Below are 15,657 nucleotides of genomic sequence, written 5' to 3'. Positions count from 1 at the left end.
TCAGCTTCGGTGAGCAGCTTTCCCAAAGTGTTCCAGGGAAGATGCTTTGCTTGTGGAAGAGACAGTCAGGGAGCCCTATTTCCAAGAAGCTGTGATACTCAACGGGAAAGGCAATGCTAATACAAACAGAGCTTATTGACTCTGATCTTGTCTGTGTTATAAAGCTCTAAGCCTCTGTTTCCCATCTGGGCAATGGGGAGGGGGTCCACTGACTGCAAAAAGGGTTCAGTGAGACCTTGTATAGACATGCATGGCCAATTTCATTATTAACGTTTCAGGAGGCTGAGCTCAGTTCATCTCAATATCCAGAGATGAAACAGGCTGCCTGGGAAGGTGGTGAGTTCCCTGGCACTAGATGGCTCCAAGCAGAGGCTGTCTGGCATGGGTACTGTAAATGGAGTGAGCACTGTTGGGAGGGAGGCTGGGCTTGCCAGACACTGGGAGAGTTGACGGTTCTCATTGGCACAACAGTCTGAAGGACTTGGACTCCCATGGATGAGAGTGACTTACTTTATTCTTCTTGGGTCACCTGGAAGACTGTCCCGGTGCCCAGCCAGGGGAAGCTCACGGGGACAACAAGGCTGAGGCTGGGAGTTGGCTTCTTGAGAGATGGGGGGGAGAACAGGAAACAGGCAGAGGCCAGTCGGAAACATTTCACTTCTTCCCACGCAAAACGCCGCTTTGCTGCTGCTGGGGCCTCCCAGTTTGACAGAGGGAGAAGGCTTCTTTAGAACTCGACTCTCAGCAGTTCTGACAGTGGCCGGATAAAGCGGAGGATTAGGCACACCTGCTGGTGTCTTCCTCCCGGGCCCAGAATGCGCCTCCTCCACCCAGACCCAGAGGCTGCGGACCTGCCCTCCAGATTGTCTCTGGAGCTGTGTCACGTGCCTGCAGCTCTGAAAGCGCCAACCACACACACCAACACAAGGGATCTTCACCTGGAGCCTGGCTAGGCATCATGGGTGCGTGAACTCCCGAAGCCGGGATGTGAGTGCAGAGTGAGACACACTAGGCCACTCTTTCACAGAGCGCGGGTGGAATAAGCCAGGCGCATGCAGGGAACTGCCTGGAGCTGGAGGCAGGGCTGAAAACAGTGAGGGTTCCGGGTTCCCAGACCTGCCTGGGCCCCTTCCTGCGTGGCACAGGATTTATGCTGCACCCTTGTTTGCCTGGCACACAACCCCTCCTGGTGGAGGTGGTTTCATTGGGATTCACAGACAGCTGCGTGGCTCCCTGTTACCCCCACCCCAGGCACATGCCGTGGCTTTCTTCCCCTTTCCAGAGGTAAGTGGGGCCAGAGGTGGCCAGGGGAGAGCACTGAGGATGGAGGGAAAGCTGGGGCTCCAGACTGGGCTTTCCCTGCGGCTTCCCCGGCTCTAACTCGATACCTCACCGCACTTGGCAGCTTCTGGCATCCATGACGCCTCTGCTCCTGATTCTCCTCCCACCTGTTTGGCTGTGTCCCTGGGGTTTCAGGGCGCACCCGTGAAGGATCCATCTTCCATTCTTCTCCCCCACACATCACACCTGCCGGCTCCCGCCCACCTTGGCTTCCCCTTTGCGTGCACAGTGGTACCTCCCACATTGGGCTCCGGCTGCGCGCTCTCTCTCTCCTGGGTCCCGCTACCAGGCTGCCTGCAGCAGGATCCTCAAATGCAACACATCGAAAGCCAAACTCACCAACTGCCCGTAGAACAGAGGGAGCAGAGCTTTGCAAACTTCAGTGGGCGTTTAGATCATCCGGAGAGCTGCTTCATGTAGAGATTCCCGGGCCCCACCAGGGACTTTCTGACTCCATCGGGTTGCAGCCGCTGCCTGGTGGCCTGCATTTCCATCAGCTCCGGTGATGCTAACCCTGCTGGCTGCTTGCCGCACGCATTTTGAGGAGTGGACTAGATTCACCTGGCTGCCCTCTGTATTCCATTGGTTACTGTTATTATTACCACCCATTTTTACTTTTTTTTCTTTTTTGAGACAGGGTCTCACTCTGTCACCTAGGCTGGAGTGCAGTGGTGTGATCACAGCTCACTTGCAGCCTCAACCTTCCAGGCTAAAGCGTTCTTCCTGCCTCAGCCTCCCAAACAGCTGGGATTACAAGCACATGCCAACATGCCTGGTTAATTTTTAAATGTTTTTTTTTTTTTTTTTTTTTTTTTTTTTTTTTTGTAGAGACAGGTCTCACTATGTTGCCCAGACTGGTCTTGAACTCCTGGACTTAAGCAAACCTCCCACCCGAGCCTCCCAAAGTGCTAGGGATCACAGGCATGAGCTACCATGCCTGGCCACCATCCAGTTTTAAAGTAGTTAGCATTTACTGAACGTTTAGGTGTCAAGCCCTAGAAAAGGCATGCTTTTTGGCTTATAAATATGTAATGAGTGCAAGGCATTTTTGCATTGGTGCGAAACATACAAAAGTATCTGCCCCCAAATCTGGTAGAGGAAGAAAGAAATCTAAAAGATCCAAAAGTAAACTACAAAAGGTTAGAAAGTAATTTTTAATTAGGGAAGGTATTGCCAGGAAGGTGACATTAAAATGAAGTTTGAAAAGAATTTGTTTCATATAACCTGAAACCTGAGATTGCAAGATGGTACTTCCTTCATTTCTCTCAAACCATTGCTGCTTTTTTTTTTTTTTTTTTTTTTTTTTTCGAGGCTGAGTCTTGCTCTGTCGTCCAGGCTGGAGTGCAGTGGTGTGACCTCAGCTCACTGCAACCCCCACCTCCTGGGTTCAAGTGATTCTCCTGCCTCAGCCTCCCTCCCCGAGTATCTGGGATTATAGGTATGTGCCACCATGCCTGTAATTTTTGTATATTTAGTAGAGACGGGGTTTCCCCATGTTGGTCAGGCTGGTCTTGAACTCCTGACCTCGTGATCTGCCCACCTCAACCTCCCAAAGTGCTGGGATTATAGGCATGAGCCACCGCACCTGGCCCATTGCTGCTCCTTTAAAAACAAAAACAAAAACAAAAACAAAAACAGAGTCTTGCTCTCCAGGTTTGGTGTACAGTAGCGCACTCAGGCTCACTGAAGCCTCGACCTTCCAGGCTTAAGCGATCTTCCCAGCTCAGCCTCCCTAGTAGCTGGGACTACAGGCATATGCCACTGCGTCCCGATAATTCTTGTATTTTTTGTAGAGATGGGGTTTCACCATGTTGTGCTGGCTGGTCTTGAATTCCTGGGCTCAAGGGATCCATCCACCTCCCTCTCCTGAAGTGCTGAGATTACAGGAATGACCTACCATGCCCAGCCCATTGCTGCTTTCTTATCTTCCAGTGCATTTTATTGGTTTGGGTGTTTACTCTTTCACCTGGACATGAACTGATAGCCCTCTGGCCACTCTCCCTGGGTGGAGAATTTCCTTCTCCCCTCCACCCTCACCCTGCAGCTGAGTGAGTCTTCTGAAAAGGAAATCATGTAAAGCCCTTTGCTAATGTCACTCAAGGACTCCCCAGGACCTTCAGGCTGAGGGGCAGATTCCTGCTAAGCTTCTAGGTGCCTTGCCCCACACTGTGCCCTCCACCCTTCAGCTGCTCTGGATGAGAACTTCTCAACTTCCTGTCCTCACCAAACCACCCATCCTTGGCTCCTTCCCTTTTGCACAAGTGGGGTAAGCACCTTCTGCCTGTCGTAGGGGCACCCCACTCCGGCCACCACAGGGATGCTCTCCAACTCTTCAACTGTCCTCTCTGAATCTTCATGCTTTCTCCTTGGCTTGGCCTCATCCTGGGTTCCCCATTGCCTTCGGCACACCGGGGAGCTTTTTCTTTTTCTAGCTGATACCCTGTCTCCAACCCTTCCCAGACAAGCTTCTTGAAAGAGGCCCTTATACGGACTGATGTCACTTCCTCATCTGACATTCTCTCCTCCGCCCACTGCAATCTTGGCTCTGTGCTTCCATCACGTCCCCTGTTACCAGCTGTCCCAGGGACCTTCCCTGTTTCCATACCCTACCCTGTGCAGGATGCTCTCATCCACTCCCTCTTGGTCATTCCCAGAGCTGAGTCTCAACAGAGTGGCATCATCCCTCTTGGACAGCCCCCTGGGCCCCTGAAACATAGCAGGTGCCTGGCATAGAGCCTGTCTCAGGGAGGCATTTCCCCTTCCTATGTCTACTCTCTCCTCCTCCTTAATTCCTCTCTAGAAAATTCTGGTCAAATAGAGCTGCTCTAAGGAGTCTATCCACTTTCCTCTTTCTCAGCAACAACCTCTTTCCTTCTCTTTGCTTTTGTGTGTGTGTGACAGAGCCTTACTCTGTTGCCCAGGCTGTAGTGCAGTGGTGCCATCTCGGCTCACTGTGACCTCTGCCTTCCGGGTTAAGGTGATTCTCCTTCCTCAGCCTCCCGAGTATCTGGGATTACAGGTATGTGCCACCATGCCCCACTAATTTTTGTGTTTTTAGTAGAGACAGGGTTTCACTAGGTTGGCCAGGCTGATCTTGAACTCCTGACCTCATCACATCCACCTACCTCAGCCTCCCAAAGTGCTGGGATTACAGGCGTGAGCCACTGTGTCCGCCTTTTTTTTTTTTTTTTTTGTATTTTTAATAGAGATAGGGTTTCACCATGTTGGCCAGGCTGGTCTCGAACACTTGATCTCAAGTGATCCACCTGCCTTGGCCTCCCAAAGTGCTGGGATTACAGGCATGAGCCACGGCGCTCGGCCTGCTTTTAACTCTATAACTGAATCTACCCAGTTTGGGGCAATTTGTCAAGGCAGCATTAGGAAACAAATCCACTGTCCATATGTCCGTCCATCCACCTGTCCATTCCTCAGCACTTCCTCTGCACCATGCTTCATGTGAGGATCCCCAGGCACCCCGCTGTTGCCCTTGAGAACTTCGTGGGGAGGGCATGCTGAGACAAGCGCTGCACAGGGGCTGTGCAACTTGAAGGGGAGAACTAGTTCCAGCCGGGAAGGGGCTCTCTGAGGAGGTGGTGGTTGGATTTTGAAGGCTGCACATTCACCAGGCAGGTTTGCTGAGCAAGTGGGAACAGGCTTTCCACAGCCACCAAGCCAAGACCTTGCCACCCTGGAAACAACAAATCAGAGAGCCTTGAGGAGTCCTAGGGATGCTGGGAATGAATGTCAGCTTCAACTTCGTTCATGCCAGGATGGGAGCTGTGAGGCTCAGACAGGGAAAAGCCCTTGCCTGAGGCCACATGGCTTGTGGAACTGTGTCATTGGACTTAGAAAGCATTTTGAAGGCTAGTTTTGTTTTGTTTTGTTTTGTTTTGTTTTGTTTTGAGACAGTCTTGCTTTGTTACCCAGGCTGGAGTGCAGTGGCGTGATCTCAGCTCACTGCAACCTCTGCCTCCCGGGTTCAAGCCATTCTCCTGCCTCAGCCTCCTGAGTAGCTGGGATTACAGGCACACACTACCATGCCTGGCTAATTTTTGTATTTTCAGTAGAGATGGGATTTCACCGTGTTGGCCAGGCTGGTCTCAAACTCCTGACCTCAGGTGATCCACCCACTTCGGCCTCTTAAAGTGCTAGAATTACAGGTGTGAGACACCATGCCTGGCCCAGACTATCATCTTAACTTAAAGCTCTAAAAAAATCTGACTTCAATCTGATTTTGGCCAAAGTTCCCCGGTTTACCACAGACCCCACCACTCCGGATTGCCTTACATATGGTCAGATTCACACTTCCACTGCCTGCCTGGCCTCTGAAGCCTTTCATTCAGTATTTATTCAACAAATTATCTGTTGAGGCTGGATGTGGTGGCTCTTACCTGTAATCCCAACACTTTGGGAGGACGAGGTGGGTGGATTACTTGAAGTCAGGAGTTTGAGACCAGTCTGGCCAACGTGGCGAAACCCTGTCTCTACTAAAAATACAAAAATTAGCCAGGCATGATGGTGAATGCCTGTAATGCCAGCTACTCAGGAGGCTGAGGCAGGAGAATTGTTTGAACCCGGGAGGCAGAGATTGCAGTGAGCCAAGATCGCACCACTGCACTCCAGCCTGGGTGACAGAGAGAGACTCAATCTCCACAAATATCTGTTGAGCATCTAATAGGTGTCAGGTACCGTACTACGTACTGGGAAAATCAGCAGTAAACGAGAAGGTAAGACTTCATTTCTAGTGACAGTCCCACTCTCTGCCTTGTACCACATCCATTAGCATCCCAGGTTGGTCTGGCTTCACCATTTGGGTAGAAGAGGTTAAGGTGAGAAGAGTCATGGAAAGACCCCACATTTGTCTTCTATTCCAGTATTCGTGACTGAAACCATGCAACTCTGCAAGGTTCTTGCCGGATCTTCAGTTTCTTTCTTGTAACTTGGGACTAGAATCTTTGCCCTATTTACCTTTTAGGGTTGTATGAAAGTCAAGTAGCTTTGTAGATGGCAATAGGAGGGCCTGACTGTGACCTTGAGGGAAATGAGCATCTTACCTGTTTAAAACGTAGCTCTGTCCTGAGGCAGTGGGCTGTCCTGTGTTGCTTCTGGAGACTCAACCCAGGAGAGTGGTGAGGTCTTCTGGAAGGGTGAGAGCAGCCTTCTCGATCAGACTGTGGTCAGAGAAACCAGGTGCCTCTTTCTTACCTCCATCTAGGGCCATCAGCTCAAGGAAGTGGTAGGAGGAACTCAGGGCCGGAGGAGAACAGAGGTTCCTTGGTTGGGAAATCCTCCACCCAACTGTGTCTGGGGCTCAAGCGCAGGCTGCTCTCTGTGCCTGGAACCTTGCCCCTTGTGTGGGAGCTCCTCATACTGCTCTAGGAAGTAAGACAGGTGTAAACCCTTCTGACTGTAGTTTATTGGATAGGCCTTGACCAAAATCATTGCAGCTGAGACTCATGGGTCTGTGACAATCCTTAATGACCATGGAAACATGCTAGAAACTTCCGCTTCCTCCCTTCTCCCTCCTCCAGGACCGATTTGGTTAAAATGTATATTTGATACACAAATGTAAAACTGAGTGAATGACAACATTGGATTAATTGAACACTAGATACTAACAATTATTCAACAACTTGAGACACTGCTGATACTTTTGAAGGAATATCCCCTTTGATTCTTGCAGTAATCAGTTTCATGTATATAACATTTACCGTGTGCCAGCTGCCCTCCAAGTGCTTTGACTCCCATTTTACAGATGTAGAAATGGAGGCAGAGAAGTCAGAGCCAGAATTGCAGAGCATAAGGGGCAGAACCAGGACTCATATCCAGGCAGCTGGGCCCAAATCTATGCTCAGAACCACCACATTCTGCAGCCCCTCAACGACCCCGAGAGGTGGGGATTATGATTATCCCCTTTACACAGATCAGGAAACCAACCAAATTGCTCTATTACTTGCAAGCATTGGCAAGTACAACTTTTTTGACCGCTCTAAACATGTTTAGGATTAAATGAATAGTGACAACTTGCAACCTTTGTGTCTGTAACATTCTTTGCCAAGAGCACTTAATCCTCACACCTCCACAGAGGTAAGCAGGTGTGGATCGTGACCTTTAATTCCCAACAGGAATTTAAGTTTCCCAGCAGGAAGTGACCTGGGACATGAAGCCAGGGCTGTTTATAAGTGCGCTGCAGCTGCCTCTACAATACGGAGGCCCTATAATTATCCGACTCAGGATGTGGAAGACGGACAGATACTGAATGCTGGCTGCTATCTGATAGATCCATGGGCTGCTCGGCCTGTAATGATGAGATTAGTCAACTCAGGGCTGGGCACAGTGCCAGCCTCTTACCTGGGTAGCCTCTGTACAGCTTTGATCAATCAGCAGGACTGCAGCTCGAGGCTCATTTGCTATGGTTCCCTGCCTTTCGATTATGGAATGACCATAAGTGTGTGTTCCTTTGTTTTGAGAGTCTGAGGATGAAAGTGTGTCAGGGCAGGTGGAAGGTTGTGTTTGAATTTTCTAGAAGTTGAGTTGTCTGTCTTCCAGGTTTGCACGCTCTCTGCCAAGCTGTGGCTGACCAGTCAGGAGCCTTATCTGATCAGTAGTGTTTCTGGAGGCACCTGGATAGGATGAACAGCACTGACCCCAACGAGGAGAGGTCCCAGCTGGTGACCTCGAATGAGTCACTGAGACTCTCAGAGCCTCTCTATGTTGAACTTTGAAAGTAGTGAAGGACCCTGTTCTACCACCTCACAGGTAATTGTGAGGATCCATTGAGATAAAAGAGAGGCTGCTCTGTAAACTGTAAAGTGGGAGGCGTGTGAGACACGGGATCAGGGCTTGCCCATCAGGAGGACCGGTTTATCTCATCCTAGCTCTCTAGGTTTCAAAATCAGTTTTCCTTCCCTTCCCCACTGACCATACATCTATGGATGGCTTTTTAAATTATTTTTATTTTCATTTTTTTGAGATGGAGTCTCTGCTGCCTGGGCTGGAGGCTCACTGCAACTTCTGCCCTCCAGGTTCAAGTGATTCTCCTTCCTCAGCCTCCCAAATAACTGGGGCTATAGACATATGCCACCACACCCGGCTATTTTTTGTATTTTTTAAAAATTTATTATTTTGAGATGAAGTTTTGCTCTATTGCCGAGGCTGGAGTGCAGTGACACAGTCTCGGATCACTGCATCCTCCACTTCCCAGGTTCAAGCAATCCTCCTGAGTAGCTGGAATTATAGGCGCCCACTCCCACACCTGGATAATTTTTTTTTTTTTTTTTTTTTTGTGATGGAGTCTTCACTCTGTTTTCCAGGCTGGAATATAATGGCACCATCCTGGCTCACTACAACCTTTGCCTCCCAGGTTCAAGCGATTCTCCTGCCTCAGCCTCCTGAGTAGCTAGGATTATAGCCATGCAGTACCATGCCCACCTAATTTTTGTATTTTTAGTAGAGATGGGTTTCACCATGTTGGTCAGGCTGATCTCAAACTCCTGACTACAAGTGATCACCTGCCTCAGCCTCTCAAAGTGCTGGGATGACAGGCATGAGCTACTGTGCCCAGCCAATTAAAAAAATTTTTGTTTTGAGACAGGGTTTCATTCTGTCTCCCAGGCTGGAGTGCGGTGGTTCGATATTGGCTCCCTGCAACCTCTGCCTCCTGGGCTCAAGCGATCCTCTCACCTCAGTCTCCTGAGTAGCTGGGACTACAGGCACATGGCACTATGCCCAGCTCATTTTTAAATTTTTTGTGGAGATGGGATGTCACTGTATTGCCTAGGCTGGTCTCCATCTCCTGGGCTCAAGTGATCCTCCCACCTCAGCCTCCCAAAGTGCTGGGATTACAGGAGTGAGCCACCATGCCCAGCCTCCTAGGTGGTTTTAACACAACAGATTGTCCCTGAGCCCCTCCTGAGGTGTTTGTGGTGCCTGAGATTGGGGAGGGGAACCCAAGTGAAAGAAAAGGCAGGGCCCATCCATGGGCCAGTGGCCCTAACAGGGAAAGACAGAGCCCAAGAGAGCGCAGCTTCAGCAGGAAGATTTCTGTTACTTTTTATTTTATTTATTTTTTTTGAGACGGAGTTTCGCTCTTGTTACCCGGGCTGGAGTGCAATGGCGCGATCTCGGCTCACCGCAACCTCCACCTCCTGGGTTCAGGCAATTCTCCTGCCTCAGCCTCCTGAGTAGCTGGGATTACAGGCACGTGCCACCATGCCCAGCTAATTTTTTGTGTATTTAGTAGAGACGGGGTTTCACCATGTTAACCAGAATGGTCTCAATCTCTTGATCTCGTGATCCACCCACCTCGGCCTCCCAAAGTGCTGGGATTACAGGCTTGAGCCACCGCGCCCGGCCTACTTTTTATTCTTAATGTTGATACAAAACAGGCACATTTATGATGCGTTTTCACAAAGTGGACACGTGTGTCATCACCACTACCTGAAACAGCACATGAACAGCCCCTGTAACTACCCTGGGCCCTTCCCAGTCGGCACCACCTCTAAGGAGTCACCATCCTGAGTTCTACTACCGCAAGTTAATTTTGCCTATTTTTTGTTGTTGTTGTTTGTTTTGAGATGGCGTCTCACTCTGTCTCCCAGGCTGGAGCGCAGTGGTGCAATATCGGCTCACTGCAGCTCCACCTCCTGCGTTCAAGCATTTCTCCTGTCAGCCTCCTGAGTAGCTGGGAGTACAGGCATGTGCCACCATACCAGCTAATTTTTGTATGTTTAGTAGAGATAGGCTTTCACCGTATTTGTCAGCCTTGTCGAACTGCTGACCTCAAGCAATCCACCTGCCTCGGCATCCCAAAGTGCTGGGATTACAGGCATGAGCCACCACGCTCTGCCAGTTTTGCCTATTTTTGAACTTCAAATAAATGGAATCATCCAGTGGGTACCTTTAAGCCGGGTTTCTTTCACTTGACACTGTGTGTGTGAGATTTTCCTTGTTGACACAAGTAGCTGTAGCTCGCTCATTCTCATTGCTCTAGGTAGAATTCCATTGTGGGACAAGGTGACAACTTATCTGTTCTAATGATAGGCCTTGGGGAGCATCCAGTTTGGGGTGTGCTATGATGAATATTCTTTTTTTTTTTTTTTTTGAGACGGAGTTTCGCTCTTGTTACCCAGGCTGGAGTGCAATGGCGCGATCTCGGCTCAATGCAACCTCCGCCTCCTGGGCTCAGGCAATTCTCCTGCCTCAGCCTCCTGAGTAGCTGGGATTACAGGCACGCGCCACCATGCCCAGCTAGTTTTTTGTATTTTTAGTAGAGACGGGGTTTCACCATGTTGACCAGGATGGTCTCGATCTCTCGACCTTGTGATCCACCCGCCTTGGCCTCCCAAAGTGCTGGGATTACAGGCTTGAGCCACCGCGCCCGGCCGTGCTATGAATATTTTAATGCATGTGTCTTGGTGAACATCCACACACATTCTCTTGGGTGTGGAGCTGGGAGCAGAACGACAGGATTGGAAGGTGTGCACCTGCTTGGCTTAAACAGATACCCACAGGAAGAATTTAAGCAAGGTGTTAGGAAGAACTTCTGGACCCTAAAGGTTGTGGCCAACTAACTCATGCCCTTAAGAGGCAGAAGCTGTGAAATTTCCTTCTGGGGAACGGGAGGAAGAGGCTGGATTAGACGCTGCTGAGCGATGCGGGGGGTGGAGGGCAGTCCTTGACTCCTTCCTGTCTGGCTTTGGCTTTGGTCCCCTGTCTTTAGTCTGGGGTTTCCAGACTCTACTCCCCGGAGGTGTCTCAGCCATGTGAGAGGATGAGGAAGGAGATTTGAGCGTCATTTCCCTGCTTCAGCCAAAGGGCTCCGTGTGTTCTGTTTCAGGTCATGGGGGTTCTGAAAATGATTTTATTTGCTTTTTGAAAAAGTTTTAGCTGTTTCAACATTTGAAAATCCACTGCCCATAGGTCCCTTCCAGCTGGAAGATTCTGTTTTGGAAGCAGGAGGTGGGTGTGGGAAGGGTTAAGCATTATTCAACTAAAGAGCAGAGTTGAGCCTCGGTGACCTTTTAAAATTCTTGTAGTGTGGTTTGTGATGTGGGACATCCCGTAACATTCTATAAAAATGCAATGTTCAAATCAAACAGGGACTTCCGAAGCCTAAAGGATGTAGAGGAAGGACTTAACTTTGAGGAACATTTAGATGGAATTTCCATGAGTCTTGAGGACTCTCAAAATAGCCTTTTATCCATTCCCCTCTGGGTGTGTGTGTGTGTGTGTGTGTGTGTGTATGTGTGTGTGTTAACTTCCCCACTGGCTGGTCCTAGGAGCAGTCACTTGAGGTTGTTTGGGTCCAGAATGGTTCCCGTTTTTATCCAGCATTGTGATGTGAGCCCTCTGGGTGTCCCTCTCAAGGGTGGGTCGTGGCTTTTCCTCCTCCCATAGTAGGCCCAGTTTGGACCATGGTTTTGCTTGGCAGAGAGGCTGGGCTGCTCATAGATCCAGAGAGGAACATTTCTGCCTTGGCACGCAGCTCTGAGTCAACAGGCCTGATAAACAGCCCATTTCCCAAGGCCTGCAAGGAACAAAGCCCCTGGCCACTGAGGACACTGTCTACTCCCCAACTTTTGAAACAGCTGTTTGTTCTTTTGACAGGAGTTGAAACCAGCACCTTCCCTTCCTCTGAGTCCTGCCTTCTCCTGCAGAAGCGAGCTCAAAAGAACTTTGTTGTTGTGCCTTTTACTTTGGCGTGAAAGCAGCAGACGATGAGGTATGTGAGATGGTGAAATGATTTGCTTCTGCCATGCTGGGGTCATGGGTGGATCCCCCTAAACGCTCTCTGTTCCCCTCAGTAGTTTTGGAAAAGGACAAAGTCCTTCTCTCTCCAGCAGTGGATCTGGAAGCAGGATGCTGGCTCAGGGACTTACACTGTAAGTTCAGCTTTATCTTGCTCTGCCTGCCAGGACCTCACAGGGTTGCAGCCACCAGCAGCTTGGAGTTTTTCCTGCAGGATTTAGGGTGTTAGTACAAGGGCGGGGGGTGAGACTTGGGGGCCAGGGGTGAAGTTATGGATGGAGGCAGAGCCCGCTCAGGATTGTGTAGCACCTTTCATTTATCTTACTTTGGTTCTCTGGGGAAAATCCTTGCACAGTGATTTCTAGACCAGGCAGCGTGGAAAAGCTGGCTGGATCCAGCCTTTAGATCTCCCAAAGGGGATTTGAGAGAAAGCACTATGAGATGTACTTCAGAGAACAGGTTGTTCCGTTTGAGATGGCTGGAGCGATAGTGGGCCGTGTATTTAGTCTCAGACCTGCTTCTTATTTTCCTGTGTCTGTTTACTCTGACCCTTATAATGAAAAACATAACTGGAGACAAACTTCCACGCACTTCCCCCGCTTCCTTGTGAATTGCATCATGGGAGCCTCGCCTTGTAAGACCCAGCAGCTCACTGAGGTTTTCGGATAAGGCAGCATTCTCCCTCCTTCGGCCCAGCACCGTGCTAAGGGCTGGGGCTGGGAGGCAGGGGGTTCTGCAGTTTATTGTTTATGTATTTATTTGAGATAGAGTCTCGCTTTTGTTGCCCAGGCTGGAGTGCAGTGGTGTGATCTTGGCTCACTGCAACCTCCCTGGATTTGAAGCTTAAATCCACCACTTTATGCTGTGTGACACTGGGCAGGTTACTTCACCTTTCTGAGCCTCCGGTTTTTTTGTTTGTTTGTTTGTTTTTGAGACGGAGTCTTCCTCTGTCACCAGGCTGGAGTGCAGTAGCACATTCTCGGCTCACTGCAACCTCCGACTCCCTGGTTCAAGTGATTCTCCTGCCTCAGCCTCCCGAGTAGCTGGGATTATAGGCACACGCCACCATACCTAGCTAATTTTTTCTGTATTTTTTTTTTTTTTTTTTTTTTTTTTTGAGACGGAGTTTTTGCTCTTGTTACCCAGGCTGGAGTGCAATGGTGCCATCTCGGCTCACCGCAACCTCCGCCTCCTGGGTTCAGGCAATTCTCCTGCCTCAGCCTCCTGAGTAGCTGGGATTACAGGCATGCGCCACCATGCCCAGCTAATTTTTTGTATTTTTAGTAGAGACAGGGTTTCACCATGTTGACCAGGATGGTCTCGATCTCTTGACCTTGTGATCCACCCGCCTCGGCCTCCCAAAGTGCTGGGATTACAGGCTTGAGCCACCGCGCCCGGCTTTTTTCTGTATTTTTAATAGAGATGGGGTTTCACCATGTTGGCCAGAATGGTCTCAATCTCCTGACCTCGTGATCCGCCCGCCTTGGCCTCCCAAAGTGCTGGGATTACAGGTGTGAGCCACCTTGCCCAGCCTCTGAGCCTCTGTTTTTATATCTGTAAAATGAGGATAATAATAGAGTAACTTCACAGGGTTGTCATGAGGCTTAACTAAGAGACTTCTGAAAAGGGGTTTAGCCCGGGGCCTGGCCTAGCCTGGCTCGACTGTGGAAAATCCAGGCATTGCAGGGCTTGAAGCTGATTCCATCTGGGGAGCACTCTTTAAGAAAAAGAATGCGGCCGGGCGCGGTGGCTCAAGCTTGTAATCCCAGCACTATGGGAGGCCGAGGCGGGTGGATTACGAGGTCGAGAGATCGAGACCCTCCTGGTCAACATGGTGAAACCCCGTCTCTACTAAAAATACAAAAAATTAGCTGGGCATGGTGGCGTGTGCCTGTAATCCCAGCTACTCAGGAGGCTGAGGCAGGAGAATTGCCCGAACCCAGGAGGCGGAGGTCGCGGTGAGCCGAGATCGCGCCATTGCACTCCAGCCTGGGTAACAAGAGCGAAACTCTGTCTCATAAAAAAAAAAGAAAAGAAAAGAAAAAGAATGCAAAGTTGCAAATACAATGTTATAAATGGAAGTAAATAAGTAAATATCTGGAATATGAGAAGAGACACCATAACAAATAACAAAGACTGACAAATACTCCAAATATAACAAAATCCAGAAAACGACGACATAATAAAATGATGTAAAAATAATACAAAAATGATTAGTATTACTTAACTGCCTGATGCCCCTGTCATGTTTTGGCTACACGTTGTTTGATTGCCATGTTATCTGACAACAGTTTTCTAGTATCACTTCCAATTAAAAAACAAACGAAAGAGAATCAGTTTTGCCTGTGGCATGGTTAATCAGTGGGCGCTTTTTATTACTGAGAGTTTAGGGGAGTTTCTTTTAGCTTCCCCACTTATTATTGACGATGCCACATCTGTAAGTCTTTTGACAGTTTCTCAGGTGGCTCCAGCCAGATCATGAGAAAACTCAGCCCTGGATCCTTGCTAGGCACAGTGAGGGAGCCGGACCTGGGTCTCGGATGGAACATGAGGTGTCTGTGAGACCTGGATCCTAGTGACCCCTGACCAGGGAACTGGGGGAGCAGTGTGTAGTTCATCTCCTTCTCCTTGGGGCCAAAGGAGAAGGGGCCCAGGTGCTCAACAGCATTCACATGGGACAGGTTGTTCCTGGGACCTACCAGGTGTGCAGCCCCCCAGCTCAGCCTGCAGCCCTGGACAGGCACTAAGGCTAGAGAGTGACTCCCTCAGGCAGGCAACACTCTTTATCCCTGAGAAGGCTTGAGGCTTTCTCATGCCCACCCTAATGGGAAATCAGGCCCTGTCTTGCAAGGGGGTCTGTGCACGTGAGTACCCTGACACCTGAGCTTCATCAGCTCCTGGTAAGTCAGCCTCTGCACTCAATGCACATTGATTGGTGGTTCCTCTGCATGATCCGAGCCAAAGACTGAGAAGTGATAGTTGATGAGTCCTATCATTGGATCGTCACACTAAGGAGCCTGAGTAGGTCACTGCAGCAGGGTGAGCTCTATGTGGCTAAAAGAACTGCCCTCTTGAAACATAAGGTTTCCAGCCTTGAGGCTGATTTCTCATCCACATTCTGGGTCCATCAGAGAAGCCTACTGGGGAATCTTAGCTCCAAAGGGCTTGTTTCAGGGATAAGGAGACTAAAACCAGAAAAACTTGTGACCCCAGTTTAGAAAGCCGGCCCTGTGTTGGCAGTGGGGCTGACCCACAGGACTTGACAAGGCTGGGGGCAGGGGTGGGGCAGGGCTGGGGCAGGGAGGCAGGGTGGGGTGCAAATGTGGGAGCAGCCGGTCTGGTCAGAGCTGTGTTCCCAGGGTAGAGTGGGGTGTGGAGCTGTCTTTATCACAACACATGGAGTGTGGGCTTGCCCCTGACAGTTCTGAGAGGTGCTGCCCATCAAGATTCCTCTTGATGAACTCACAGCCTTGCTTTCACGCCAAGCCCTGAGCTATGCATTCCTGAATCTCTCCCATTAAAAAGCATCGTCATTACTATAGGTACTGTGTGTGGAGCATTAGCAGA

At 49.8% G+C, this 15,657-nt stretch overlaps 1 protein-coding gene across 9 annotated transcripts in view; it reads left to right on the top strand.

Moving 5' to 3' along the window:
* The window catches only part of GGTA1 (glycoprotein alpha-galactosyltransferase 1 (inactive)), a 111,349-nt gene that overhangs the window by 59,715 nt on the left and 35,977 nt on the right, over positions 1-15,657 (top strand). For 8 of the 9 annotated variants that reach the window (XM_074395278.1, XM_074395275.1, XM_074395279.1 and 5 more), the window contains one exon: positions 11,950-12,064. Coding sequence is in view for 1 of the 9 variants with exons in the window: in XM_074395279.1 (XP_074251380.1) it covers positions 12,060-12,064 (5 nt within the window). In the remaining 8 variants the exon portion in view is untranslated. Of the gene's footprint in view, positions 1-5,964; positions 8,101-11,949; positions 12,065-15,657 lie in introns of those variants that run through there. The other variant, XM_074395277.1, reaches the window with a different exon arrangement.

Source organism: Saimiri boliviensis, chromosome 2 (genome assembly GCF_048565385.1).
Source record: "Saimiri boliviensis isolate mSaiBol1 chromosome 2, mSaiBol1.pri, whole genome shotgun sequence".
NCBI classification, from domain to species: Eukaryota; Metazoa; Chordata; class Mammalia; order Primates; family Cebidae; genus Saimiri; species Saimiri boliviensis.
The sequence above is the reverse complement of the archived record's forward strand: the minus strand, read 5'-3'. Positions and strand labels throughout refer to the sequence as shown.